Genomic DNA, 18124 nt, shown 5'->3' with positions numbered 1-18124 from the left:
CTCGGCCTCACCACACCTTTTCCAAGGCCTGGGTTTACATGCCGACTTGGTGGGTGTCTGCTCAGAGTTCTTTGCCCCAGGGACCAGCTTTTACATGGAGAAGGCTAAAGGACTCCAGAAGGAGGGTAGATTGGCCTCCAACTGACCCAAAGTTAAGACTGCAAATTGAGGTTGGGGTTGAAGAAAGGAGGCCCCCTCCTTTCCTGTTCATGCCCCTGTCCCCTTCCTTCAGGGTCACGAAGAAAAATAACACAAAAGAGGGTATATTGACTAAATTACCTAATGAAACCCAGTCACTTTTTTTTTTCCTTTAAAAAAAAAAAAAAAAAAAAGCCATTTATTGGCTTGGCCAAAACTTTCCTTTGGGTTTTTTTGTAACAGGGAAAAACCTGAATGAAATTTTTGGGCAACCCAATATAAACATAATCGAAACATCTTAGGAGCAAACCAGTGCACGCTTACCTTCTGCCCTGGGTAGGTCCACTTGAATTCCACCTCCACATCTGGCTCCCCCAGGACTGTGCAGAAGATGCTCACATCATCGCCCCCCTTCACTTTGTTTGCGGAGGCCAAGATGGTCGTTGACGGAGGGCCACTGGGAACTGGAAGTGAGCAGGGGACAGCGACGTGAGAGGACATCCATGGGCAAGGGTGGCAGACACAAACCAACAGACGTATTCTCTTCTCTGGGCAGATATGGGACATCCCTGCCTTTCTTCATCTGCCCAACTAGCACCAGGCCTGCTCTGTCCACTACTTAGGGTTTTTATGATGCCTCTTCTCTCTCTGCCTCGGTGGTCCAGAATGGGGTGGACATCCAGAGGCCCCCAGACATTCCACTTGTAATGAGACAAGCCCAGAAGATCTGCGAGGAGCTCATGTGAATCAAAATGTGGAGAGAGAAGGGCTTGGGAGCAGAACAAGGGGAAGGAAGAGAAGGCAGACTGGAGGGAGGACCACCGACAGGGGAAGAGGGACAGACAGGCGTATTGCTCGGCAGCCTCAGGAGGAAGAGGAGCAAGTCAGAATCCACCAACGGGAGAGACGCTTGCAGGAAGGGCGTGCAGGATCTCTCCTTCGCGGCATTGCAGAGACAACACTCTTCATCAGGCTCAGTCCACTCGAGTAATTTCAAGGGCAGCATGGATCCAGGAACGTGCTGGGAGAGGAGGCTAAGGCAGGGAACCAGCCAGCCATGGTCTCTGAGCCCCAGGGAGGAGGTGCACTGTCAACAGCTCACTGTGTGGTGGGTTTAGAACCTGAGCTGTGGGAAGAACCGAAGGAGAAGGCCAGAGTGCTGCAGAAGTTCAGGACGGTCTGAGAAGCATGAAAGGTTTCCTTAAGGGATGTATGGACTAAAATCTGAAGGCCTGCAGGGAAAAAGGGAGGGACCAGCAGACAGGCCCCGAGGGGAGCAGAGGGGAACCCTGGGGAGGGCAGAGGCCAGCCCTGCAAGACCTTCCAAGCCACATGGAAGATTTTGACTTTGGTTCTAGGAAAAGTTCATTAGTTCAGTGGTTCATTGGTTCATTTGGCCTACAGAATGGTTTTAACTGGACCAATAATCAGCTACTGGGTGGAAGATGGAGAAAGCGTGGGCATGGAAGAGATCAACTGGAAAGGTACTCATGTTAGACCAAGGAAGAAGTGATGATAGTTGAACTCTTTTTGCAGTAAGATGGACAGAAATAGCAGAATTTAAGGGCTCTGATGGAATGAGTCAAAAGGACTGGGAGGAGCTGGGGAGTGTTTTGGGTTCCTGCGCCTCCAGAACGGTAGCACCATCACTGGGATTAGGGCAACTGAAAAACCAGGCCTGGGTAGAAGGCCCAGAGCTCAAGAAAGGGCCTGTGAAGCAGCTCAGTGCGGACGTTAGTGAGACAGTTGGGTACATGAAGCTGGCACATCCAGATCCAGGCCACATCCATTCCCCTGGGAGTGATTAGTAAACAAATATGCAGCAGAGTGTGGCTATGGTCGAGACCACCCAGGAGGAGCACGAGGACAGACAAAGAAAGTGCCTGGGGGAACTCCAACATTTAAGAGTTAGGAAAGGCAGCTCATTCTATGAGGCCACCATCACCCTGATACCAAAACCAGACAAAGATATCACAAAAAAGGAAAATTACAGGCTGGTATTACTGATGAACATAGACATAAAAATCCTCAACAAAATACTTGCAAACCAAATCCAACAACACATTAAAAGGATCATACACTACGATCAAGTGAGATTTATCCCAGGGATTCAAGGATTCTTCAATGTATGCAAATTAATGTGATACATCATATTAACAAACTAAATAAAAACCATACGATCATCTCAATAGATGCAGAAAAAGCTTTTGACAAAATTCAATGCCCATTTATGATAAAAACTGTCCAGAAAGTGGGAACAGGTAATTATTATATTACCTCAGCATAATAAAGGCCGTATATGACAAACCCACAACTAACATCATTCTCAGTGGTGAAAAACTGAAAGCATTTCCAATAAAGTCAGGAACAAGGCAAGGGTGTTTACTCTCACCATTATTCTTCAGCATAGATTTGGAAGCCCTAGCCACAGCAGAGAAGAAAAAGAAGTGAAATGAATCTAAACTGAAAGGAAGAAGAAGTAAAACTATCACTGTTTGCAGATGACATGATACTAAACATCAAAATCCTAAAGACACTACCAGAAAACTACTAGAGCTCATCAATAAATTCAGTAAATTTGCAGGATATAAAAAAATACACAGAAATCTATTGCTTTCCCATATACTAACAATGAGAGATCAGAAAGAGAAATTAAGGAAACAATCCTATTTACCATCACATCAAAAAGAATAAAATACCTAGGAATAAACTTACCTAAGGAGGCAAAAGACCTGTATTCAGAAAACTATAAGAGGCTGAAAAGTGTGAAAGTGAACGTGTGAGTCACTCAGTCGTGTCTGACTCTTTGCAATCCTATGAACTGTAGCCTGCCAGGCTCTTCTGAGCTTGGGATTCTTTAGGCAAGAATAATGGAGTGGATTGCCATCCCCTTCTCCAGGGGATCTTCCCGACCCAGGGATCGAACCCAGGTCTCCTGCATTGCAGGCAGATTCTTTACCATCTGAGCCATCAGGGAAGCTCCATAAGATGCTGATGAAAGAAATAAAAAAACGACACATACAGAAGGAGAGATATACCATGTCATTGTCAAAATGACTGTACTACCCAAAGCAATCTACAGATATAAATGCAATTTCTATCAAATTACCAAAGGCATTTTTCACAGAATTAGAACAAAAAACTTTTAAATTTGTATGGAAACACAAAAGACCCTGAATAGCCAAAGCAATTTTGAGGAGGGAAAATGGAACTAGAGGAATCATCCTCCCTGACTTCAGACTTTACTACAAAGCCACAGTAATCAAAATAATATGATTCTGGCACAAAAACAGAAATACAGATCAGTGGAATAGGACAGAAATTCCAGAGATAAACCCAAGCACCTATGGTCACCTAATCCGTGACAAAGGAGGCAAGACTATACAATGGAGACAAGACTGCCTCTTCAATAAGTAGTGAGGGAAAACTGGATTGCTACATGTAAAAGAATGAAATTAGAACGTCTCCTAACACCATACACAAAAATAAACTCAAAATGCATTAAAGACCTAAATGTAAGTCTGGATACTATAAAACTCTTAGAGGAGAACACAAGCAGAACACTCTCTGACATAAATTACAGCAAGATCTTTTTTGATCCACCTCATAGAGTAACGAAAATAAAAACAAATATAAATAAATAGGGCCTAATTAAACCTAAAAACTTTCACAGAGCAAAGGAAGCCATAAACACAATGAAAAACTCCACAAAATGGGACAAGATATTTGTAAACAAAGTGATTGATAAAGGATTAATCTCCAAAACATACAATCTGCTCATGCAACGCCTTATCAAAATAACAAAGAACCCAATCAAAAATGGGCAGAAGACCTAAATAAGCATGTCTCCAAGAAGACACATAGATGGCCAAAAATCACATGAAAAGATATTCAACATCACTGTTTGCTAGAGAAATGCAGATCAAAACTACAACGAGGTACCACTTCACACCAGTCAGAATGGCCATCATCAAAAAATCTACAAACAAGAAATGCTGGAGAGGGTGTGGAGAAGAAGGAACCCTCCCATCCTGTTGATGGGAATGTAAATTGTTACAACAATATGGAGAACAGTATGGATGTTTCTTTAAAAAATTAAATAAAGAACTACCAAGGGATACAGCAATCCTACTTCTGGGCACATATCCAGAGAAAACCATAATTCAAAAGGATAAATGTACCCAGTTATTCATTGCAGCACTATTTACAACAGTCAAGACATGAAAGCAACCTAAGTATCATTGACAGAGGAATGGATAAAGAAGATGTGGAACATCTATGTACAATGGAATATTACTCAGCAGTAAAAAAAGAATAATGCCATTTGCAGCAAAATGGATGGACCTAGATATTGTCATACTGAGTAAAGTCAGACACGGAAAGCCAAATATCCTATGATATCACTTATATGTGGAATCTAGAAAAATGTTACAAATGAACTTATTTACAAAACAGAAATAGAGTCACAGACGTAAAAAAAAAAAAAACTATGGTTACTAGAGGGAAAAGTAGGGGAGGGATAAATTGGGAGACTGGAATTGACATATACATACTACTATATATAAAATAGATAACTAAAAAGGACCTACTGTATAGCAGAGGGAACTCTACTCAATACTCTGTAATGCCCTATATGGGAAAAGAATCTATCTAATAAAGACTGGATATATGTATAACTGATTCACTTGGCTGTACACCTGAAACTAGTGTTGGAAGCTGTGGCCTCATGAATAAGCCCCAGGGCTGAGACCCAGAGTCATGAAGGAGCCCAAATTCCCATCTCAGGGAGCAGTCAGCTCTGGGGCCACCCATCCTATCGCAGAGATGCCTGGGCAGGAACACGGCCGCAGAGCACTCTGCCTTACACGAGGACCATCAACCAGGCCACTCATGTCAGAGTGCTCCGAGCGAAAACAGGAGGGAGTCCCTCCTCCCCTCCCTCGCAGGGCTGGCGGGGGTGCCTTCGCTCCTGGAGGTCGGGGGAGGCGCCCCCTACCCCCCCACCCCCTGCCCCTGGTGCCAGCAGCCAGGATGGAGAGCGCGGGAGGATGCAGTGGGATGTCGGCCTGTTGCTGATCACGCACGCAGAGCCTGGACCGGAGTGCGCGTTGGAAAAAGCTGAAAAGAAAGGAGTTGGGGGGGGGTCACAGGCAAGAACGTAGAACATTCTAGAAATGACAGCGCTGCAGAGGAGCCTTTAAGAACAGCCATCTGTGCCTCCTACTCTCCAGTCATCACTGGGGACAGAAGTACCCCACATTGACCAGCCGGAAGGGGCTCGCGTCTCGCCCCGGAAGGGCTTACCCTCCGCGTAGAGCAGCTGGTACTTGACGGAGATCTGAGACTTGCCCCCCGCCTCCGCCTTGCAGTAGACCACCCCCTGGTGGCCAGAGTTAGGCTGCAGATACACAAAGCCTCTCTTCAGGTCGTAAACGATGTCCGTTCCGTTGGCGGGAATCTCCTTGGCAGGGAACTCCCTGTGGAGGGTGACCTTGGCCGACAGGACGGTCACTCGGCAAGGAACCACAGCCTGCCTGTCCGGGTTCAGGTAGACAACATCAAAGTGACTGGGAGAAGGTACGAAGAGTTCGCCTTTCTCTGCAAAGGGAAAGACACGGACTCATTTATTCTGGAGAAACAGGGTGAGAACACTTAAAGGGATACTTACATATTCAGGGTACACAGATGAGAGGGGATTGGCAGTGTACTTCAAACATGGAGTCCTTAGGATTTGAAAAGACTATTTTAACACATTAAGGGCTTCCCTGGTAGCTCAGATGGTAAAGAATCTGCCTGCAATGCAGGAGAACTGGGTTCCATCCCTGGGTGGGGAATCTCCCCTGGAAGAGGGCATGGTAACCCTCTCCAGTATTCTTGCCTGGAGAATCCCATGGACAGAGGAGCCTGGTGGGCTACCTTCTGTGGGGTCGCAAAGAGTCAGACACGACTGAGCAACTAACACTTTCTTTCACTTTCATTTTAATACATTTCTAACCAGGGGATTTTTGCAGAAACTAATGCCTGTGGCCATCGATGTGGGTAACAAAAGACGTATTAATATGTCTCTGGTCAGTAAGTTGTTAAAAAATGAGTTTCCTTTTTTGGATGAAGGATATTACTTCCTATCTTCTTAAACAAAACAAAATCAGTATTAATTCAAGCCCAAATCAGGCCCACTGGTTGACCCCACTGAGGAAGCAGTGAAGGAGATTGGTTTCCTTGTGCTGAGAGCAGTTTTAACACCTAGGAACCACCTGCCATGTCTCTAGAGAGGTCAGCCCCACAGCCCTTGCTCAGTAACTGGGAGGGACTTCCCCACCCAGCAGAGCCTCTCTGAGACTGGCCGGTGTCCTCATAGCCCAGAGGACCTCATTTCTGCCCGAGCGCAATGGAAAGAGAATTAAGCAGGGACACACAAGGAGCCAGCTAGTCTCAGGTTCTGAGCTCTGTTTTGGTGGCCACTGGGCTGGGGACCTTCAACCTGTTTCTTATATTCTACCTGTTCCCTGAGAAATCACCCTGCATGTTCTTTAAGCTCTCGATGATGGCGTTTTTTTTGTTGTTGTTGTTGTTGTTTTCAGTTGCGGCATGTGGGATCTAATGCCCTGAGCAGGGATTGAACCCAGGCCTGCTGCACTGGGAGCACAGTCTTAGCCCCTGGACCACCAGAGAAGTTCTGATGATGCCATTTTTATCTTAGAGAAATGAGAACTGGTTTCCCTGTACTTTGCTCAGCACAGTCAAGGGACTCTGGATTGTGGGGGGTGTTTTTTGTTTGGAGCATGAAACATTAAATACTTTGTTTTCTGGATCATTCCATGAGAGATTATAGTGATTGCTAAGAGAAATCATTGAACTGAATCACACCCCAACCTTTGTTAAATTGTCTCCTATGTTTTCCTACCATATTTCTGAAACAGTTATTCTTGGCTTGCTTCACTAGCCTTTGTGCCCTAGTTGTATGACTGTTTTTTACATTGAGAATAGAATTCCTGGACACAATAGCAAATGCTGTCACGGGCCAAGAGTTCTTTGCCTATAAGTATTATAATATTTTTAATAATACCAGCTTCTCTAACGTGGAATCATGGCTCAGGAAATCTCCACCTTTTGTGAGACTTTCCATCAGGCCAGGCAGTTTGCGCCACTTCATGATATGTTGCCTTTCAGGCTTAGGCAAGGCTACCTTGGTCAACATCTTACCTAACACCCCTGTATTCAAATGGAGTAAGTCCATGTGGCCTTGAATGTGTCACTTCATCTCTCTGTGCTTCAGTATCCCTGTTTGTAAAGAGGAGAATCTGGAGCATTTGTATTAAAGATCTCTTTGTCAATCAGTTCAGTTCAGTCGCTCAATCATGTCTGACTCTTTGAGACCCCATGGACTGCAGCATGCCAGGCTTCCCTGTCCATCACCAACTCCTGGAGCTTGCTCAAACTCATGTCCATTGAGTCCACTGATGCCATCCAACCATCTCATCCTCTGTCATCCTCTTCTCCTGCCTTCAATCTTTCCCAGCATCAGGGTCTTTTCCAGTGAGTCAGTTCTTTGCATCAGGTGGCCAAAGTATTGGAGCTTCAGCTTCAGCATCAGTCCTTCCAATGAATATTCAGAGTTGATTTCCTTTAGGATTGACTGGTTGGATCTCCTTGCAGTCCAAAGGACTCTCAAGAGTCCTCTCCAACACCACAGTTCAAAAGCATCAATTCTTCAGCACTCAGCTTTCTTTATAGTCCAACTCTCACATCCATACATGACTACTGGAAAAACCATAGCTTTGACTATACAGTCCTTTATAGGCAAAGTAACATCTCTGCTTTTTAATATGCTTTCTAGGTTGGTCATAACCTTCCTTCCAAGGAGTAGGCGTCTTTTAATTTCATGGCTGCAGTCACCATCTGCAGTGATTTTGGAGCCCAAGAAAGTAAAAATATCTTTTTTAGCAAATGTTTAAGGAAGGTGTGATTGTCAGATTCAGAAAGAACTTTTGTTTTAAGGTTTTGTATAGGAATCTGACCCCTTCATGGATCACAGCCTTGTCATGCAAAGGGGTCTGTGTAACTCAATGAAGCTATAAGCCATGCCATGTAAGGCCACCCAAAATAGACAGGTCATGGTGGAGAGTTCTGATAAAACATGGTCCACTGGAGCAGGGAATGGTAAACCACTCCCGTATACTTGCCGTGAGAACCCCATGAACTGTATAAAAAGGCAAAAAGATATGACACCGAAAGGTGAGCCGTCTAGGTCAGAAGGTGTCCAATAGGCTACTGGGAAGAGTGAAGCACAATTAGTAATAGCTCCAGAAAGAATGAAGCATCCAGGCCAAACACTTAGGAAACAACACTCAGTTGTGGATGTGTCTGGTGATGAAAGTAAAATCGGATGCTATAAGAACAGTGTTGCATAGGAACCTGGAATGTTAGGACCATGAACCCAGGTAAATTGGACCTGGTCAAGCAGGAGATTGCAAGAGTGAACATTGACATCTTAGAAATCAGTGAACTAAAATGGACGGGAATGGGTGAATTTAATTCAGATGACCATTATATCTACTACTGTGGGCAAGAATCCCATAGAAGAAATGGAGTAGCCCTCACAATCAACAAGAGTCCAAAATGCAGTACTTAGGTTCATCCTCAAAAAACAACAGAATGATCTCAGCTCATTTCCAAGGCAAACCATTCAACATCACAGTAATCCAAGTCTACACCCCAACCACTGATGCTGAAGAAGCTGAAGTTGATTAGTTCTGTGAAGACCTAGAAGATCTTCTAGAACTAACACCAAAAAAAAGAGATGTCCTGTTCATCATAGGGGACTGGAATGCAAAAGTAGGAAGTCAAGAGATATCTGGAGTAACAGGCAAGTTTGGCTTTGGAGTACAAAATGAAGCAGGGCAAAGGCTAACAGAATTCTGCCAAGACAATGCACTTGTCATAGCAAACACCCTTTTTCAACAACACAAAAAACAACTTTACACGTGGACTTCACCAAATAGTCAATACTGAAATCAGATTGATTACATTCTTTGCTGCTGAAGATGGAAAAGCTCTATACAGTCAGCAAAAACAAGACTGGGAGCTGACTGTGGCTCAGATCATCAGCTCCTCATTGCAAAAGTCAGGCTTAAACTAAAGAAAATGGGGAAAACCACTAGGCCAATCAGGTATGACTTAAATCCCCTATGAATATACAGTGGAGGTGATGAATAGATTCAAGGGATTAGATCTAGTAAACAGAGTGCCTGAAGAACTATGAATAGAGGTTTGGACTATTGTAAGGAGGCAGTGAACAAAACCATCCCAAAGAAAAAGAAATGCAAGAAGGCAAAGTGGTTGTCTGAGGAAGCCTTATAAATAGTTGAGGAAAGAAGAGAAGTGGAAAGCGAGGGAGGAAGGGAAAGGTACACCCAACTAAATGCAGAGTTCCAGAGAGTAGCAAGAAGAGACAAGATGGCCTTCTTCCATGAACAGTGCAAAGAAATAGAAGAAAACAGCAGAAGGGGAAAGACTAGAGATCTCCTCAAGAAAACTGGTAATATCAAAGGAATATTTTATCCAAAGATGGGCACAATAAAGGACAGAAATGGTAAAGACCTAATGGAAGCAGAAGAGATCAAGAAGAGATGTCAAGAATACCCAGAAGAACTACACCAAAAAGATCTTAATGACCCAGTTAACCATGATGGTGTGGTCACTCACTCAGAGCCAGACATTGTGGAGTGTGAAGTCAAGCGGGCCTTAGGAAGCACTGCTGCCAATAAAGTTAGTGGAGGTGATGGAATTCCAGAAGAGCTATTCAAAATCCTACAAGATGGTGCTATTAAAATGCTGCACTCAATCTGTCAGCAAATTTAGAAAACCAGCAGTGGCCACAGGAGGACTGGAAAAGGTCAGTCCTCACCCCAGGTTCCAAGAAGGGCAGTACTAAAGAATGTTCAAACCACCAGACAATTGCACTCATCTCCCATGCTAGTAAGGATATGCTCGAAATCCTTCAAGCTAGACTTCAGCATTATGTGAACTGAGAACTTCCAGATGTTCAAGCTGGTTTTGGAAAAGGCAGAGGAACCAGAGATCAAACTGCCAACATCTGTTGGATTATAGAGAAAACAAGGGAATTGCAGAAAAACAGCTACCTCTGTTTCATTGACTATGTTAAAGTCTTTGACTGTGTGGATCACAACAAACCGTGGAAACTTCTTAAAGACATGGGAATACCAGAGCACCTTACCTGCCTCCTGAGAAACCTGTATGCAAATCAAAAATCAACAGTTAGAACTGGACATGGAACAATGGACTGGTTCCAAATTGGGAAAGGAGTATGTCAAGGCTGTATATTGTCACCCTGCTTATTTAACTTATATGCAGAGCACATCATGTGAAATGCCGGACTGGATGAAGCACAAGCTGGAATCAAGATTATGGGGAGAAATGTCAATAACCTCATATATGCAGAAGACACAACCCTTATGGCAGAAAGTGAAGAGGAACTAAAGGGCCTCTTGATGAGGATGAAGGAAGAGAATGAAAAAGCTGGCTTAAAACTCAATATTAAAATAACTAAGGTCATGGCATCTGAAGGAGAAAAGGTGGAAGCAGTGACAGATTTCCTCTTCTTGGGCTCTAAAATCACTGAGGATGGTGACTGCAGCCATGAAATGAGAAGACAGTTGCTTTTTGGCAAGAAAGCTATGACAAACCTAGACAGTGTGTTAAAAAGAAAAGACATCACTTTCCTGACAAAGGTCAAAGTTATGGTTTTTCCAGTAGTCATGTATGGATGTGAGAGTTGGACCATAAAGAAAGCTGAGCACCAAAGAATTGATGCTTTTGAACCGTGGTGCTGGAAAAGACTCTTGAGAGTCCTTTGGACTGCAAGGAGATCCAACCAGTCAATCCTAAAGGAGATCAACCCTGAATATTCATTGGAAGGACTGATGCTGAAGCTGAAACTCCAATACTTTGGTCACCTGATACAAAGAACTGACTCATTGGAAAAGACCCTGATGCTGGGAAAGATTGAAGGCAGGAGGAGAAGGGGACGACAGAGGATGAGATGGTTGGATAGCATCACCACATCAATGGACATGAACTTGGTTAAACTGCCAGAGATAATGAGGGACAGGGAGGCCTGGAATGCTGCAGGCAGTGGGGTCTCAAGGAGTCTGGCAAGACTTGGCAACTGAACAACAACAGGAATCTGAACCAATGTGGAAAGCCAGTAGAATAAGTGAACAATTTGAATTTCAGAACACAAAAGTGAGGCCTTACTTCCTATACTCTAATCCATGTTTTGAAAGAAGGGACCACACCAGTTGCTTTAACTAACAGAAAAACAAAATGTATTTGCCAAATGAATGAAGTAAGCAAGGCTGCAGAAAGAAGATATGAATGAGTAGGCAAATTACTATCTATAAATTAAATCTGTCCAATTTTCATTTATTCATTCCTGGACATTTATTGAGCATATACATATTTTTACTAATTCAGTTGAATTGTTGCAACTTGATAAACTGCCAAAACTGAATTTCTTTTAAAGTAAAAAAAAATCTGTCATCAGTAGAATCCATCTACCAAAAAAAGATGTGTTCAAGTTTATATTTAAAATTGTAGATCACAAATGCTTCTACAAATATGCTTGGTATCTACTCAAGTGGATGACAAACATTGCTTTAAAAAAACAAAACACACGGAAACTTAAGATTTCAAAAAAATTAGAGTTAATGGGCTATAAACTAAAATCCAAGTTTTAACAAACTCCATACTTGGTAAAGTGCTGGTTCATATGGTTTTACTACATGTGTAAACTGTAGCCCATGCCTCTTACTATGAGGAAGTTCTGCTGCTGGTAACGTTATCCTCCGTGCCCCTGCCTGATCTGGGAGGTGGTTACATCATATGTGTATTCACTTGAGGGTCATTCACTGAGCTGCAGAGTTGTGATTTGTGTATTTCCTTTAGTATAAGTCATACTTCAATGCAAAGTTAGAGCAGAGGAGGAAAAAAACTTTCTGAGAGCCTCCTGGATGAAGATTGAATATAAATATAACTTGTAGCAGTTGCTTAATCAAAAACTGCACAAATTAACAGTCAAAAGAAGCTTCACAGTGTTTACAATCAAACTCTAGGAAACACACACACACATAATGGATGCCAGACGTTTCTCTGTGTGGGTGGTGGGGAAGCACGTGTTCTGAGAGACTCCAGAGCCAATGGCCTCCATAACAGCCCATCTTGGTTCTCTAATGCCTGAAAAGACACAGCGCTAAACCCTATCCTGAAAATTCAACTGGACTCTCAATGTTGAGGAATAAGAAAATACAATCCAGTAAGTCACATCTCTGATGCAGGTTTTTTTGAAAGTTGAAATGTTGATTTTTCAGCCTTCCTGTGATACACAAAAAGGCTTCCATAAATTAAGAAAGAGGATCCGCCTCCAGAACTCAGAGAACCTATTACCCAATGAGACTTTCTGCTCAAAGTTAGGTCTTCAGTTCAAAAATCTCAGTTTTAATAACCATTATTTGGAGAAGACATAACAGTGCTAATCACAACAAAGAATTTTCATTCTGCAATTTGAAACATGGTATCAGTCCTTGTCCAGAGTAACAGGTCCCGTGAGTCTTAATTAATCTCCTTTCCACTGCTGCTTCCTAGTGTGGTACCATTCTGTGGGCACGTGGGCACTTCTGGGTGGCAAATCCAGAATGAGGCTCAGAAGCGATGGCCCATGAACACCTGTCAGCAATTCTGACGATGCCAGTTATGCTAGCTTATGTGTATCTGTCAATCTTTCCATCACCTCGTCTTAAAAATAGGTTAAGGGACTTCCCTGGTGGTCCAGTGGCTAGGACTCCACGGTCCTAACGCAGGGGGCCCAGGTCCGATCCCTGGTCAGGGAACTAGATCCCACATGCTGCAACTAACAATTTGCTTGCTACAATTAAGACCCAGCACAGTAGTCAATCAATCAACAAGTCAATTGATCAATCAATCAATGCGTTAAGGCAGTAAGAACACTGGATCCTGGACCAGAAAAAAAGGGATCTGACTCTTCACTCTGCCACTTGAAGTCAAGGAATGTGGAACAAGTCACCTCGCCCTGTTGTATCTTAGCATCAGCATTATTATTTCTAGAGTGCAGAGTCGCTCAGTTATGTCCAACTCTTTGCAACCCCATGGACTGTAGCCCACCAGGCTCCTCTGTCCATGGGATTTTCCAGGCAAGAATACTAGGGTGGGTTGCCATTCCCTCCTCCAGAGGATCTTCCCAACCCAGGGATCAAACCTACATCTCCTGTGTCTCCTGTATCGCAGGCAGATTCTTAGCCCACTGAGCCATCAGGGAAACCTCCCTGATTATTTCTAAAAAAGAGATAATTAGGTAGCTTATTCTAATTTCCTCAGAGTGTTGTGGAAATTAAATGCGATGCATGTGTCTCCAGAATCACAGAGCACTCTGCTGATATATCTGCTTGTCAGAGAGGAGCTCTTTGGGCAGGATGGGAGAACGTGTGAGATTTTGCTGAAGTGTTCATTAAAGGTCAGAGCCTATGGTTATCTGAGCTGTAGATCTGAGTCACGGGAAATCTACAGGTACAACAGATGGATTCAGAGCGCAGTGACTGGACGTCTACAGCCACGCCATGCAACAGACCTCTCTGTGCTGAGGACTGTTCTGTCTCCACTGTCCAGGAGGGTAGACACTGGCCACAGGTGCCAATGGAGCACTTGAAACATGGCAAGGGTCACTGAGAAGCTGAATTTTTAACTTTGTTTAATTTAAAAGAATTTTTAAAAAATATTTGTATGGCCTTGGCATGGTAGGGAAATTTTTTTTTGGCTGTGCCTCATGGCATGTGGGATCTTAGTTCCCTGACCAGGGGTTGAACCTACATTGGAAGCACAGAGTCTTAACCACTGGGCTGCCAGAGAAGTCTCAACCTTGTTTAATTTTAACTAATCCCCAACGACGTTTGAATAGTCACACACGCCTCAACTTCAAAGCTATAGTCTCAAATCCACGCCCACACCATCTTCTTTCCCTTGACATCAGTCAGTCAGTTCGGTCACTCAGTCATGTCTGACTCTTTCTGACTCCATGGACTGTAGCACACCAGGCCTCCCTGTCCATCACCAACTCCTGGAGCTTGCTTAAATTCATGTCCATTGAGGCAGTGATGCCTTCCAACCATCTCATGTTCTGTCGTTCCCTCTCCTTCTGCCTTCAGTCTTTCCCCTGACATAGCCGATCAGTTATTAAGTCTTATACGTGTGTGTACTTAGTTTCTCAGTCATGTCTGACTCTTTGTGACCCCATGGACTGTTTCCTGCCAAGCTCCTCCGTTCATGGGGATTCTCCAGGCAAGAATGCCAGAGTGAGTTGCCATTTCCTTCTCCAGGGGATCTTACCAATCCAGGGATAGAACCTGCATCTCTTAAATCTCCAGAATTGGCAGGCAGATTCTTTACCACTAGCACCACTACACATCTGCTGGCTGCCATATCGGACAATTCTGGTACAGACTCTGGGACCAGACAGTTCTGGGTGCAAATCCTGGTCCATCCACTTCTTGCTGTCTGACCTGAAGGACTTACTTAATCTCCCTCAACCTCAACTTTCTCACTGAAAAAAAAAGCGTGCGCACACACACACACACACACACACACACACACACACACACATTAGTACTTACCCTAAAGGGTTATTGCGAGGCTTACATGAAATAATTGATGTAAAGCCTGAGCCCAGACTCTGGGAAACAGGGAGTGTTCTTAATGTCCTTATCTGATAATCAGCAGACAGAGGGACCCTTTAATACTGGCAAGTCCAGAAGTCTGGAGAGTTCTGCCAATGCAGCCAGCCTCTTACCTGTGAAGAAGATGTAGGTGGAGCCCGTCTTGGCCTCGTCCCTCCTGCATACGTAGCCGGTGCAGAGCTGTCCCCAGCAGCTGAACTCGCCCGTGTCAGCCGCGGTGGAGTTGACCAGGGTCAGCTGGCCGTAGCGTTCATGCTGCTTCACACTGTCAACAAGAGCAAAACTGGTCACCGGGGCCGGGACCTGACACCCATCTCTCTCGGCTGCATCACCCTCACACATGAAGCCCCAGAGGCTCCGGGCAGAGTGCCCTTCTCAGATGGCACTGATGAATAAAAGGGTGTACCGGGGAAAAGTGTGTTGGGGGGAGGTGAGGAGGCAGAGGGGAAAGCCTTTCTTAGAAGTAGGCTAAGACAGTAACATTTGACATCAATGACAATGACATTTTAGCAAGAGAAGACATTCTCTTCAGCCTCAGAACTAGGGATTCCTTAAGTAAAATCACTGGTGTGTTGCAATGCAGCTGCACACATTCAGCCACAATGCATTGGGTGAGCATTTTGCCTTCAGCTTTGGTTTCTAGTGAGTTTATTAAACAGCGGTCAAAGTGAATGAAAGCATACAGCATTACCCAGGATGCAAAACTTCTTTAATCAGTAAGAATAAGTCTCTGAACACAAGCTTGGAATCTTTGAGATGCTGAATTACTATATTTCAGATAAGAACTTCCCCTTAAGGAGATCAAACCAGTCAATCCTAAAGAAAATCAACCCTTAATATTCATTGGAAGGACTGATGCTGAAGCTCCAATACTTTGGCCACCTGATGCTAAGAGCTGACTCACTGGAAAAGCCTCTGATGTTGGGAAAGATTTGAGGGCAGGAGGAGAAGGGGACAACAGAAGATGAGATGGTTGGATGGCATCATCAATTCAATGGACATGAGTTTGAGCAAACTCTGGGAGATAGTGAAGACAGGGAAGCCTGGCGTGTTGCAGTCCGAAGAGTGGGTCACAAAGAGTGGGACACGACTTAGTGACTGAACAACAAGGAAAAAATGCATTGGTTGCTAAGATGTGGAGCCCTAATCAAGTACCCACCTTTGGTCAAGTATTTAGAGCTTTGGGCCACTTCTCCTTTGGCCTCACACTATTATTTCTACTTTTATTTCCTCATTTTTTATCTCTTATATTTTGTCATGTTGCATGTGCATATACTTGCCAACCCTTTCAGGTCCTTGTTGAAATGAGGACGGAAAGAAACATGTATTATTATCATCTCTGGAATTAGCCAATTGTCATGGTAATTCCCTGTATTATATTATGTTAAGAACCCAGATGTATCATCCTTGGTTTGACCCACCCACCCTCTATGGCCTCAGCCTGTGAGGATTCCAAAATAAATGGTTCTAACTGAGGACGAATCTCCAATACCCACATGTCTCACCCCTCTGGAATCCACATACTTTTCTGACACAGTCGAGATTCTTCTGCTGTAGGTGGCAGTAACATCGGTGGTTTGGTCATCACTTTAAATTTAGCACACAGCACCACGTCTGGCTGGTTGGTCTTCAACACAGCCTGTTCTGGCCTCTGCACAATAGCTGCTCAGCCCACCAGTTCTGCCAGGAGGGGCCTCTGTACTCCCACTCCATCAGTCAACTGCCTCCTTTCAACTGAACGGAAATCTCTCCTCCTTCAGGAAGCTTCTAATTAGAACCAACTCAGGAATCGCCCTGCTTTCTCCCAGTGACGTAACCGGCTCCCTCCTCCTCACCCATCTAATTCCTCTGGCTTCCTGTTACTACAATGGATGGGGACAACTTTGAGGGCAGGGACACTGCCCTATTTGCTTTATATTCTCTGAGCAACAAATCTGTGCACAGCACAAAGCAAAAGTTCTCTAGAAACGAGGGGACTGACATGAAGTTGGACAACAGTGTTAGAACTAGAAAGAACCTTAAAAAGCAGGAGTCCAGTTCCCAATTTTGTGAATGAGGAGACCAAGTCTCAGAGAGCAAACAGGACTTTCCTGAGACCCACAGCTGGAGAAGAGCTGAACAAGACTGTCTTTCTTAAGCCAATTAAGTGTGTGCCCAATACCCACTCATTAGATGATAAATGCATCTAAAGCACTTGCTGCCACGCCTGGTTCGTTGTGCTATCCTAATTGTATATTAATTACATACACGGGCAGATTAGTAGTAGTCACTGTGAATACTATAACAACGACAGATACGCACACCCAACACTGGGGATGGCCCTTGAGGATATTACAAGCCAGCTGAGGAGCTAAAACTAATAGTCATGAAGAGATCAGAGAGTAGCTAAAGCAATGCTCACAGCAAGAGCAGTAGGAATTCTGAGAAGGGATTCCTCACTGTGGGTGGGAAGGTTGAAGGCAGCTTTGAGGAGGAGGTGGGACAGGCTGGACTCGGAAAGGTGGGGTCGGGGGCCGGCAGGGGGCTGAAGGCTGGGAGGGACCTGCTCTGTTCATATCACTGCATGTCCCTGGCAGTTTATATCACTGCCACGCACCCTGGTGCGTGGTGGGCAGCAGGCACTTAATGACTTGGGGATTTAATCCACTAATCACAGAAGGAGATGGAAGGATGGGGTGGCAGTCACAGGGTGCGTGGTTGAGAACACTGAGAGGGGTATACATTGTGCTCAGCAGGGAGCAGGGACCACCCTCAGATGTGGAGGTGGGGAGTGAGGGCTCCCCTTAGCCACTCCTAGCAAGTGGGGAGAACAGGCCAGGGAGAGGAGGGAGGGGAGGAGGGAGAGGTGGGAGGAGGGGGAGGAGGGAGAGGCTCTCACTGGGATGAGCAGCCAGTGCTGGGGCCAGGCTGGTGTCAGCAGTGGAGCAGACACGAAAACAAAACTTGTTTTCTTGGGAAAGATTCATGACAGACTGGGTATACAAGATGGAAGAAAGACACATGAATTTGTATTTCTCGGTTTGTATTTCCACGTGATGGGAAGAATGGGGTTTTAACTAAAATGGCATAGCTGAGAAGAGAAAGGAGATGGGGGTGAGCAAGTAATACCTTCACTGTTGGAGATTCTGAATTTATGGTCAGGTAAGTGTGGATGTTGTGTAAATCACTGGAAATCCAGGCCATGCACAGAGAAGTAAAACAGCTCTAGATTTATTTTTGGG

The 18124-nt window shown here is 44.5% G+C and overlaps 1 protein-coding gene across 3 annotated transcripts in view; it reads right to left on the bottom strand.

Annotated features, from left to right (window-relative positions):
• Positions 1–18124, bottom strand: part of PDGFRL (platelet derived growth factor receptor like) — a 78375-nt gene that overhangs the window by 1499 nt on the left and 58752 nt on the right. For all 3 annotated transcript variants that reach the window (XM_081521630.1, XM_081521629.1, XM_081521628.1), the window contains 3 exons: positions 15017–15168; positions 5443–5736; positions 463–602 (listed from right to left, as the gene is read on the bottom strand). In XM_081521630.1, coding sequence (XP_081377756.1) covers positions 463–602; positions 5443–5736; positions 15017–15168 — 586 coding nt within the window. The remainder of the gene's footprint in view (positions 1–462; positions 603–5442; positions 5737–15016; positions 15169–18124) is intronic.

The sequence above is a fragment of the Giraffa tippelskirchi genome, chromosome 8 (genome assembly GCF_054371585.1).
Source record: "Giraffa tippelskirchi isolate mGirTip1 chromosome 8, T2T-mGirTip1v1.2.pri, whole genome shotgun sequence".
Classification (NCBI taxonomy): Eukaryota; Metazoa; Chordata; class Mammalia; order Artiodactyla; family Giraffidae; genus Giraffa; species Giraffa tippelskirchi.
The sequence above is the reverse complement of the archived record's forward strand: the minus strand, read 5'-3'. Positions and strand labels throughout refer to the sequence as shown.